The 12138-nt window shown below is 54.9% G+C and overlaps 1 protein-coding gene across 2 annotated transcripts in view; it reads right to left on the bottom strand.

The window, feature by feature from the left end:
* CRTC1 (CREB regulated transcription coactivator 1) overlaps positions 1-12138 on the bottom strand; it is a 66723-nt gene that overhangs the window by 12489 nt on the left and 42096 nt on the right. The window contains exons 5-9 of one of the 2 annotated variants that reach the window (XM_064281006.1): positions 11818-11912; positions 9398-9483; positions 6545-6585; positions 5976-6196; positions 1326-1459 (exon numbers count right to left, since the gene is read on the bottom strand). In XM_064281006.1, the coding sequence (XP_064137076.1) occupies positions 1326-1459; positions 5976-6196; positions 6545-6585; positions 9398-9483; positions 11818-11912 (577 nt within the window). The remainder of the gene's footprint in view (positions 1-1325; positions 1460-5975; positions 6197-6544; positions 6586-9397; positions 9484-11817; positions 11913-12138) is intronic. The other variant, XM_064281007.1, reaches the window with a different exon arrangement.

Raw genomic sequence — 12138 nt, 5'->3', positions numbered from 1 at the left:
ACTACAGGGCCTACAACCCAAAGCAGTGGGTAGTTTGTGAACAAGTGGCTTCCTGAAAGGCAGGCAGGCTGAGGGACAGGAGGAGGAGGACCAGGAGGATTGGCCAAGGCGATTTGCTCATGGACAGCCTGTGACACAGCCCTAGGGCTGCCCAGGCTGCCATCCACAGCCAGACCTGACCATCCACTGCACAGGATATGGGTCAGCCAGGAGACAGACCAGGCAGGTGCAGGAGGAATCACGGGTAATTCTATTGTGGGTGCTATGTTAAAAAAAAAAAAAAAAGCCCTAATCTGTTAAAAAAAAAAAAACCAGCTGCTATCTGAGCAGATGCCGACTTGTGGCAATGCCATGTGTATCAGGGTAAAACTGTGTTCCATATGGTTTTCAATGGCTGATTTTTGGAAGCAAATCACCAGGCCTTTCCTCCAAGGTGCGTCTGGGTGGTCTTGAACCGCCAACCTTTGGTTCACCATTTGACCACCCAGTAGATGGCATAAACTAGGGTGACCCTCCAGCTTCTGTGATTTCCTTCTTCTCTCCCTCCCCATGTGTGTAGCATCATAGGACTTTAGTCTCTTGGGAGTCAGTGGAATCCCCTAATCCAGGAGTCCTCACTAGAGGCAATCCTGCCCCCAAAGGACATTCAGCCACGTCTAGAGACATTTTTGTCTGTCACGGTTGAGGCACCTCCGGGTAGACTCGAGCCACCAGCCTTTCAGTGACCAGCTAAACACATTAACCAACTGTACCACCCAGGGGCTCCCTCTTACGGTTATAAAAAAAAACCCAAAACCTATTGCCATCGAGTCGGACGGTGCAGTATCCTGAGTGCAGACAAGCCTAGATGGTCGTCATTATGACCCTTCCTCTTTTTTCTCTTCTTCAGGGTCAAGTTGAAACCCTCATACTCAAATGTTTATAGAGGATTTTCCTTTTTACGATTTGCTATATTTGCTTCCTCTACTTTTTTAGTTCCTTTTTTTTTTTTTACCGTTAGGAAGTAAACATGGTAAACTGCAAAAAGGAAAACCCTCTAAACATTTGAGTATGGGGGCTTCAACTCGACCCTGAAGAAGAGAAAGAAGAGGAAGGGGCATAATGACGACACTCCAGGCCTGTCTGCACTCAGGGTCCTGCCCCAGCCCACATGAAGACGGTTAACACTGAGGGTCTGCCCATCCTGGGCACTGGTGCTCCCATTGCTGGTCTCTGTCCCCCACGCATTTGACAACTTTGATGGTAACGAGGAAAAGCGTCAAGGGGCTGTGGGATTCTGCAGGCCCCCTTGGCTCCCCCTGAACCCCAGTCCCCCGGCCCCGCACCTGAGTGATGGGTGACAGTGGGGATAAGGTGGGTGGCACCTGCTGGGCCTGTTGCCGTCTGGTATCCGTGCTCAGGGACAGGGGGCTGACGCCTGGCTGGCGGTGCTGCGGTGAGGAGACTGGTGTGGTCATTCCTGAAAGGGAGAGGGGAAGGTGGGACCTTGACCTTGGGGACCCCATCTCCCCATGCTGATAAATGTTCCCCAACCAGACCTGCTCATCATCTGGTCCTCCCCACTGGCCCATCCCACTGCCAGCTCCAGGAGGGGTGTGTCATGTAGGCCTGGCCAATCAGAGCTTCCCTGCCTCTGGGCTGCATAGTGGCCCAAGATGGACATGTGACCAGATTGGTCCAATGACTGCCTGCTCTGGGACTTTTGATGGAACTCCAGGAAGAGCAGTCTGGAGCTCTGGATGGGTGGAGGGCATCTTTGTGGCCATAGAGGAAGAGCCTGCCAGAGAACTGGGAGCCAGGAGGTGGTGAGAACAGCCCCAAGTCCAGCCACTCTGGGTACTTCCTGGTTTGGGGAGACAAGAAAGTCCCTCTTTTGCTTGAATCTCTGTGGATTCTGGTTAGCTGCAAGTGGGTCAGTCCTGCCTAACACCATGGGTCCCCTCATCGTTTGCACCCTTCCTCGATGAATGTGTCTGCTCCCGTCACCTCTCACCCACACCTACCCCCCAACCCTCCTGTGCACCCCATGGCTAGGGTGCAGCCCCTGCCCCTCAAGCTAGAAACCTCAAGCTCTCTTCTCCTCCTGCTCTCCCTGCCCGGGACCCAATGCATTCATCCCTGCTGTGGCCTGCCCTCTGCTCTCGTCCCCACCATGCCCCCACACTGCCTTTACCCCAGGCAGCCAGGTCCCCTGGACATGTCTGTGGAAGGACCTGTGGGTGATCCCGGGGTATTAGGGCCCGTGCCCTGGGAACTGTGGGTGCACCGAGGGCCTTCCCCACCTGCCCCTACGTGGTTTTCCAGCCCAGGAGATGGAGATGATGACAGCCACCTTTCCGGGGTCACATCAGATCCTAGTGAGGTCATGAGCAAGTTCTGAGGGAGTCTGGCCCACATTCAAGGCTGGTGAAGCTGCCTGAGTCACCCAGAGAGTTCCAGAACCATACAGTGGAGGGCATCAGAATCAACCTTGGCCCACAAAGGGATTGTCTGGGCAGGGCCAAGCTTGCTCCACCCACGACCTGCATGATGCTTTCAGGGAGCACAGAGCCACCCTCTCTACATCTCTCTCTCTCCCTTCCTCCCTTTCTGTCACTCTCTTCTCTGTCTCTCTCCTTTATCTCTGTATCTCTCATCTTCTCCGTCTTTCTGCTTGTCTCTATCCCTCTTGTTCTCTCTGTCTCTGACGTTCTTTCTCCCTCCCTTTTGCTCTCTCCCTCCCTCCCTCTCTGCCTCCAGCCTCCCCACTTCGGCCCAGGGCAGCTGCTTCCAGTCCAGGGCCATGTCAAAGAGCAGGTGAGCTCAGTCATGCCTGCACTTCCCCTCAGACACCCTGGTGGCTCTGCAAGGCCCAGCTGAGCAGGGGGGACTGGCGCCTTCTTTGGCTGCTGAAGCTGAGCCCTGAAGGCTGGTTTGTGCACAGACACCGGGCACCAGAATCGGGCACAGACACAGCAATGCTGGAGGCTTCTACAGAGGCCTGAGTTGGAGAGCTTGGAGCCGTCCCTGGAGCACTGAACAAGGAGTTGGCCAGACCCGGAGAGATGGGCCCGATGTCGCTCCCATGTATTCTCTGAGCTCCCATGCCCCGTGGGTCCAGAAGCCAAGTGACATCGATGCTCAGGTCAGATATGGGTTTTGGGACCCAGCAAGTGGCAGAGCCGGTGCATGGGAGCTCAGGGAGGGCAAACCTGAATGCAGAGATGAGTTAGGGGCCAGTGTCAGGGACCAGATGTAGATAACGGGCGAGTGGGGCTTGCAGCTAAAGAGATTTCCAGCCCTGTCTCAGGTGCAGGACTGTGGGCCCACTGCTGCTGGACCTTCCAATTCTCTAAAAGGGTCCAAAGATCCAGCTGTCTACATGCCCATCCCCGACTCTGACATCAGTTCAGATGGTATTACATATACCTGTGCATGCGGACACATGCAGACTCAGACACACACCTTTACAATGCACTCACACATACTCAACACGTGCAAAATGACACATGCATACACATACACACACCCACACAAACATGTATACACGCTCCCACACACACACTTATAGATGTGCACACACCCTCACAGATGGAAACACACATGCACGTTCACTCACACACACATGCTCTCACACCTGTGCACGTTCTCTCTCACACACCACACACACCACACACCCACACTCACACCCACACACACCCACACACACACACAGAGTGAGCTGGATTCAGCCCTCATACTGCCCGTTGGTAACACCTGCCCTGAATGCAGGGAGGTTTTGTCTTTGCTCCTGGCCTGGCACCCACCACAGACCAGCAGGCCAGGAGGGCAGGTGGGTAGACAGGTGTTGTCTCGCTTTGAATTCCTGTTGGCAGCCTGGCACACCTTTGGAAAAAGGGACTGGAACCAGCTGGAGGGCTGCCCTGAAGCACACACGCTATCATGGGGGACCCAGCATCCTTGCTACCCTGTATGCACAGCACATGGGCCAGGAGGTGCTTTCAGCAGGGCTCACTGCCTTAGGGGCTCAGGGCTCCTTTCCCTCACAAGGCCATGTCCTGACTGGCTGGAGGCTGGGGAGCTGAGCCCATGGGGGTCAGCAGCTCCAGCCTGATTTAAAACACACACAGAAGGCAATGCCCCTGCCCAACAGCTGCCAAAGCCACTGGTCCCCAAGCGGCCACACGTGTGGGGCACTCCAATCCAAGCTCCGGCCCCATGTGTGTTCCTGCGTCCATGGCTCTCACATGTGCCATGTTTGCTGAGCTTGTTTAGGCTCGGTTCTGCAGAGATGTTTAGGTCAGTTCCTGGGAGGGTGGGCGCTGGGGGGCTCCTGAGGGCCCTGGGGGTAGCGGTGTGGAGGCCACGAGACAGCGCCTCTTGTTTGCTGCCGTCAAGTTGTCTCCAACTCACAGCAACCCCACGTAAAACAGAACAAAACGGTGCCTGGTCCTGGACCTCTTCACATTCATTGGTATGCTTGAGTCTTGTGTGTGTTGTTGGAGCCACTGTGTATTTTGAATGCCTTCCAACCTAGGAGGCTCTTCTTGTAGCACTATATGGGACAGTGTTCTGTTGTGATTCATAAAGTTTTCATTGGCTGATTTTCGGAAGTAGATCGCCAGGTCTTTTTTCTTAGTCTGTCTTAGTCTGGAAGGTCCACTGAAACCAGTTCAGCATCACAACACTCACCAAAGGTCTCCCTCACCCTCGCTGGCCCTCTACTTCACCAAGCATGATGTCCTGCTCCAGTGATTGCTCCCTCCTGATAATGTGCCCAAAGCAAGCGAGTCTGTTGTGATCCGCAAGGTTTTCATTGGTTGCTTTTCAGAAGCAGATGACCAGGCCTTTCTTCTTAGTCTGTCTTAGTCTGGAAGCTCTGCTGAAACGTGCCCACCATGGGTGACCTTGCTGCTATCTGAAGCTCTGGTGGCACAGGTTCCAGCATCACAACAAGAAGCCACTACGGACTGACAGGTGGTAGTGTCCACCACTGGTAATGAGGAAATGGGCAGGTGTTCGTTTATTCTGAGGCTCCATGGGTAGGGCTCTCTGTCTTCTCTCATGGCCATGTCCCCAGCGCTGGCCCTGGGTCCTCATGTCACACGAAGAGTCCACCACCGCCCAGGTCTCTCCCTGGAGCTTCATCTGGCCCATCCCCACCTCCTCCTGGAAGCACCGCCCAGGACACAGCCTCACATGTTTCATAATAAACACTGCCCAGGGGCCACAGCAGGGAGTTTGTGAAAAGGTGGCTGTTCTGGTGCAAGTGGAGATGACAAAACTAAGGAGTCAACTGCCTCAAAGACAGAGGTCAGAGGGCATAGGCTGGAGGCCGAGGGGCGGCATCTGGGTGAGGCAGGAGGGGGCGGGAGTGAGTCCTGCAGGGTGGAAGGGGCAGCACATGCAAAGCCCTGGAACGGCCTAGTGGAGAGGGCTGAGTTCAGAGATGGATGCTGGGCTGTGGCCAGGCCCTGGTGTCTACTCGGGGGAAGCCAGGGGACCATGCAGGGGTCCTGAGCTGAGGGGGCACAGGAGTTGCACACCCTTCTGGGCAGAAACAAGACTGGGACCTGAGGGTGCTGTGCAGGGCTGAGGGTCCAACTTGGGCCGACAGAGAATATAGAAGGCAAAGAGGACACTGGGTGAAAATCCTTGAGGATTCCCTGTTTAAAACATTTGGGTTTACCCAGCCTCCCTCTGAAGCCCCCACCTCAAGCACCCCTAGAGCCCATCCAACGCCTGAGATTACCCCAAGAGCCCAAGAGCACAGGCTCCTTCTCAGGATGTTCCTTCTGTTTTGGGACGCCCCCTTCAGGTCAGCCTGGCCACTCTAAGCCCCCCTGGAGGGGTTTCCTCTCCCTGGGTTCTGCAGGCCCCTGGCACTTGGACGTGGCTCCCATAGCTACCACTCACACAGGTGCCGTCCTCGCCTGGGGCCTAGCTCATCATGGAGGAGCTCTTAGCCCCATACTGTGACGCACACCCAGCCTTACCTTGGGGGGCACCACCAAGGCCCAGGTGCGTCAGGTTGGCCGTGAGGTTGCCAGTGCTGCTGGAGCTGCTCAGGGCGGGGAAAGGGGGCTCCTCAGGGTCCAGTGGGGTGGGCAGCGGTGAGGGAAAGTGGATGTTGGTCAGGTCAGGCAGCGAGCCCCCTGTGTTGTGGGTGGCAGGGATCAGGGCAGTCGTGGCTTCCTGGTCAGTGGACGGGAAGATGCTAGAGGTAAAGACAGAGAAAGGCCGGTGAACACTTGGGGAAAAGAGGGGTGGCTGCCATTCTTCCCCAGGGGCTGTGGAGGGAAGGAGGCAGCCCTTCAAACTGGACCTCAGAAAGCCTCAAGTGAGTCTGATTCTGAGATGGGACAGGGCAGGCAACCACCCCAGGGGTAGGGTGTGTTGGGGGCCAAGGAGGGAGGCTGCCATCCCGGGCAGCCCAGTGAGGGGCTCTCTGGGTGGTCGCCAGCAGCTCTGTGTTCCTCCTGTTGGGATTTGCAGCCTCCCACATGGTTGGAAAGTTCTGGGTCCCCCGAGCAGACCCGGGGGGCTGTGGATATAGGAGACTCACTTGATTCCAGGAACCTCACAGGACTTTGGCCTAGACCCCGTCTGAAAGAGAAGACAGCACAGGCTGAGATGGCACTAAGTGGAGGTGGGCAGCCTCCTTGTGCGCACTGTGCTTCCTCACAGCATGGTCACTTCCCGCAGAGCCCAGGGATGGTGAGCGGCACTGAGCTTCTCCGATGTCAGAGTCCCGAAGACAAAGAATGCCAGCTCCTAGGGTTGAGGGGCCTACTCGACACAGCAGGGGATCTCCCCGCATGGCTCCCTCCCCACTCCAGCCCTGCATGTGTCCATCTGCCTGGCACTCATAGAGGCCATGGCAGTCTCTGGGGAGGGGGTCAGGCCCCAAGTCCACACACAGAACAACACAGGGTTCAGTGAGTCCTAGCAGTTTAGAGCATGATGTCTGCCCTGCAAGGAGTCCCTGGGTGGTAGAAACAGTTAAACACTGAACTAAGAGTCGAAAAGTTGGTAGTTAGAACCACCCTGACATGCCTCAGAAGAAAGGCCTGGCGATCTGCTTCTGAAAGGTTACAGCCTTGAAAACCCTATGGAGCAGTTCTACTCTGTACACACGGGGTTGCAATGAATCAGCATCAACTCAATGACAACTAATAACAATATTAACAAAGCCCACCCTGTACTCCCCTGCCTTCCTGTGGTACGCCAGAAGTGTGACTCCTACCTGGGACCCCTAGTCACTCACCAAAATTGCCATCAGGACCCCACAGGGGCTGTGCTACCCTTAGTGGGTGGTTCCGTTTAATGGCCTGGTTGGGGACACTGTCGAAACACAGGGTCTGTGGGGGGAGACCCACGGCCCACGACCACACACAGTTGGGAAAGTGGCTTCTCAGGACAATGGGAGCCTACCCACTCCAGCCTGTGTCTCAGGCCAAGCAGCCCCCTCCCTTTCAGCAGTGGAGGCCATGGGGCTTTGAGCTCAGAGCCACATGGAGAGCATTTCCTCCCCACTTCTGAGTTCTGTACTCAGACAGAGGACACGACAACTTATCACAATAAAGCATCCCTGGGCTCCTTGGGCAGTGGGGCCCCAGCCTGGGGAGCAGGGCGCCCTCCCCAGCCTGTGCTCCTGGTTGCCCTGTGGGCTCACCCCAGGGAAGGGCCTCGTGGGTTGCTCCTCTGGCAGCTGGAGACACTAATAGGTTAAAGAAGGTTGAAGGGACTCTAAGAAGGTTGAAGGGGCCCTGGGAGGGTTGAAAGGGCCCAAAAGGGTTAAAGAGACCCTGGGAAGGTAAACAGGGCCCCAGAGGGTTGAAGCGGTCCCAGACGGTTGAAGGGACCCTGGGAGGGTTAATGGGGCCCCGGGAGGGTTGAAAGGGCCCGGGGAGTCCTGAAAGGACCACAGGAGAGTTAATGGGGCTCTGGAAGGGTTGAAGAGGCCCCAAGAGGGTTGAAGGAACCAGGAGGATTGAAGGGGCCCTGAAAGGGTTAACAGAACCCCGAGGGAGTTGAAGGGACCCTGAGAGGACTGAAGGGGTCCTAGGAGCGTTAAAGGGATCCTGGGAGGGTTAATAGAACTCTAAGAGAGTTGAAGGGGCCCCAGGAGGGTTGAAGCAACCCTGAGAGGTTCCTGAAAAACCCAGAAGGATTAATGGAACCCCAGGAGGGCAGAAAGGGCCCCAGGAAGGTTGAAGGAAGGCGGGGAAAGTGTAGCTCCAGCCAGGGAATCCTTACTCCTGTTCAAGGACAAAAGACAGAGCCCTCTTCCGGCTGAGACAAGACAGGACAGAATCCCGTCTGCTCTTGAGGTCCCCGGCAGTGCCCCATGTCCCCCCTCCATCCGCCGCCCCAGGCCCCAAGCAGACAGTGCCAGCTGATGTGTTTTTTAGGGATTATCTGAGAAAAAGGGTACCTGCTGCCAGGGGCTGGGCCCGTCCATCAACACCCCACACGGGGGCCTCGCCCAGCCACCGCCGTTGGGGAGCCCATGGTGTGGCATGAGACCAGTGGGCCCAGCGCTGCGGAGGATGCTAAGGGACGAGTCTGTGCTTGGCAGCGGGGGCCTCCTAATGCCGTAAGTCAACACTCGCTTTATTACGGGATTTCCACAAAGCCCACTCACAATGGGTCTCTAAAGAGCATGTCAAAAGAATCCCACAGATGCTACATATATGAACGGATTTCTAAACAGATTAAAAACTCGCCCATGCCCGCCCCACTCCCAGCAAATCAGACTGGGCTTATTTAGGATGTCATTGCAAACTCGTAGTTTAAGGGGTGGTAAGAGCTTTGCCACGGTGCTGGGCCTGCCCTCCTTCCAGTCTCATTATGTCAGGGTATCCTCCCATCCTGGAGTCCTCGGGTGGTGCAAATCTTGAACATGCTCAGCTGCTAACCCAAAAGTTGGAGGTTTGAGTCCACCTAGAGGCTCCTCGGAAGAAAGGCCTGGCAATCTGCTTCCTAAAAATCAGCCAGTGAAAACCCTATGGAGGACAGCTCTACTCTGACATACATGGGTCCCTATGAGTCTGCGTTGACTTGATGGCAACTGGGTCACCCTTGTGTCATTAAGTTCGAAACCCGTCTGCTTCATTTAGCAAACATCCAACCTTTCAGAAGCAGACTGCCAGGTTTTTCCTCCGAGGCACCTCTGGGTGGACTCAAACTGCCAACCTTTTCGGTTAGCAGCCGATCATGTTCACCATGTCCACCATGTCTACCACTCAGGGACTCTGACAGGCCTGCAGATCTTGTTAAATAAATGTGGGTGTGGTCAAAATCCGAGTGACAGTCACACTTCAGGGACTCTGAAGCCCCTCCTCAAGTGTTATTTCAGGGATCCTTGACTCAAAAACACAAGAAAACCTGCTGACAAAAGCTCTGAGGCTCTTACCTTCTTAGTGTCCCATGCTTGCTTTGAAAGGTTTTTGTCCGCCTCAGACGAGGTCTCTTCCATTCCTGGGACCGTTAATAGTAAAACTGGGGCAAAGGGGAAGAAGAGAAAGGGTATCAGAAAAGAAATCTCTTCCCAGCACAATGGGGGCACCGGTGGGCCCTCCTCCAACACACGGATCTGCCATGCTGTCACCATAGTGTCTGCAAACTGATCTAAAGCTCCAAACAAGGGTTTCGTAAAATTAAAAATAATTTCAAGTAAGTCAGAGGTCCTGTGTCTAAAACAGAAACGAAAATTAAAACCCTCAGGCCTGAGGCCTGCATCTATTCTGTCCCTTGGAACAGACATGGCCCAGGCACCTCCTGCCTTCTCCCTTACCTCCTGGGCCCCTCAGCACCAAGCACAGGGGCCTGGTCCATGCCACCCAGTCAGCCAAGGTTGGGTTGATCAAGCCATGGTTGCGGCAACCCCTTGGATCAGCCAAGAGGCCAGCCCGGCCCCAGAAGAGGAGGGACAGAGATGAAGGGGAGAGAGGTTCAGGCACTGGATGGGACTCATTCAAGGTCCTGGCCCTGGCAGGTCCCTCTTTTCCTCAGACCTTTCAATTACAGTGAGATTAAAACATTCCCTCCTTCTGTTCATGCAGCTGGAGGCTCAGTTTCTTCCCTGTGACCGTGTCTCAACAAACTCAGGCAAGTAGGAAAGTCCTCCTCCTGACACCCAGAGTGGGGGCAGCGGGGCCACCTGACCCCATCTCTGCCTGTGCCCCCCTAGGCCCATCAGACTTGCTCCCTTGCACGGTCACACCACCCACCCTCCCAAGCCCTGCATTCCTGGGGGACCTGCCAGGAGAACACAGGCTCAGAATGGCCCATGACATTGGAACAGAGAGGAACTTGGGTGGGTTGGGGCTTCACTTGTCGTGGGAATGCTCCTCCTGCACTTTCGCCCCTGGTTGGCTGGTGGTCCCAGGGAAGAAGAAGCAGATAAAGCCCCCAGGGATGAGGATTTCTGCCCATGGTCCTTCCATCAGCAAACTCTCCAGGGACATTTACGTGCCCACAGTGAAATGCTCCAAAGCCGAGACACTCTGAGCTGGAGCTGTACAGAATCCTCTGGGGCCTGCATCTTGGGGCGGACCATACCACGTGGGGTCGGCTGGGGCTGGCCTCATAGTGTCTGCCCTCCTTGCTCTGGGGGACTTTGTCCCAGTTTTTATCCTTGCTCTGGGGGACTCTGCCCTCGTTTTTAGGACAGCATCTACACTCCTTGAAGTCCCCAAGGACACTGCATCCATTTCCAGCTCCGGGGGCCAGGCCAAAGGCCTGGGCAATGGGCACAGACCCACCCCAGCTACGCCAAGAAAAGGCTCTGGGGAAGAGATGGCTTATCTCCCACCTGCTGTAACCCTGGAAGGACCAGCCCAAGGGCTGTGGGCAAGGAGGGATCTAAGGGTAGAGCCATCCCAGAAGAAGGAGGGCCAAGGAATAGGCACAAGCCACAACAGTACAGTGTTAGCCCCTGGCTCAAACCATGCCTGAAGCTGTCAGGCTAGCCCTGGATTTACTTTGTCATGAACCAATAAATACCTCTGTTGTTTGGGCTGCTGTTCCCTACATCTAAAAAGAATCTAAATGTGTATCATGTGCACATGCTAAGAATTCAAGAACAAAGGCCTCTATGTGTTTGCAGGAACTGATTTCTCTGCCTAGAAAACTCCTATGCATCCTTCAAAACCCAAAACTCAAATAGCACCATCTCTCTGAAAGTGCCCCATCCCCACCAAACAAATAACCCTCTCCTTGTTCCCCAGGACACTCTGAGTCTTCGCTGGTAGCTCCATCCACCTACAAGCTTGCAAGCTCCTGGACACAGGGGCCACATACTGGGTTTGCCAGACCTGAGCACTGAACTCACACATGCTGCATACCTCTTTTTTTTAAAACTTTCATCATGCTTTAAGTGAAAGTTTACAAATTCAGTCAGTCTCTCATACAAAAATTTATATACACCTAGTCGCTCTCCGTTTAATGAGACAGCACGCTCCTTCTCTCCACCCTCTATTTCCGTGTCCATTCAGTCAACTTCTGTCCCCCTCTGCCTTCTCATCTTCCCTCTAGAGAGGAGCTGCCCACATAGTCTCATGTGTCTCCTTGATCCAAGAAGCTCACTCCTCACCAATAACATTTGCTATCTTATAGGCCAGTCTAATCCCTGTCTGAAGAGTTGGCTTTAGGAATGGTTCCTGTCTTGGGCTAACAGAAGGTCTGGGGACCACGACCTCCAAGGTCCTCTAGTCTCAGTCAGACCATTAGGTCTGGTCTTTTTAGGAGAATTTGAGGTCTGCATCCCACTGCTCTCCCGCTCCCTCAGGGGTTCTCTGTTGTGTTTCCCGTCAGGGCAGTCATCATGCATACCTCTTTTCTGATGTGCATCCTGGGACCCACCCGAGAAGGAGTCTGGTGGGGTAGGCGTCATTGTGCTCTGGTGCAGGGCGGAGTCAGAATTGGTCCTGGGGGGAGAAAGAAACGGTGACCCCTACCCCCACCTGCTGGGGACATGCCCATCCAAAACCAAAACCAAATCCAAATCCACTGCCATCGAGTCAATTCCGACTCATAGCAACCCTATAGGACAGAGCAGAGCTGCCCCATAGAGTTTCCAAGGAGCGCCTGGAGGATTTGAACTGCCAACCTCTTAGTTAACAATTGTAGTATTTAACCACTACGCCATGAGGG

Source organism: Loxodonta africana, chromosome 3 (assembly GCF_030014295.1).
Source record: "Loxodonta africana isolate mLoxAfr1 chromosome 3, mLoxAfr1.hap2, whole genome shotgun sequence".
In the NCBI taxonomy this organism is placed as follows: Eukaryota; Metazoa; Chordata; class Mammalia; order Proboscidea; family Elephantidae; genus Loxodonta; species Loxodonta africana.
The sequence above is the reverse complement of the archived record's forward strand: the minus strand, read 5'-3'. Positions and strand labels throughout refer to the sequence as shown.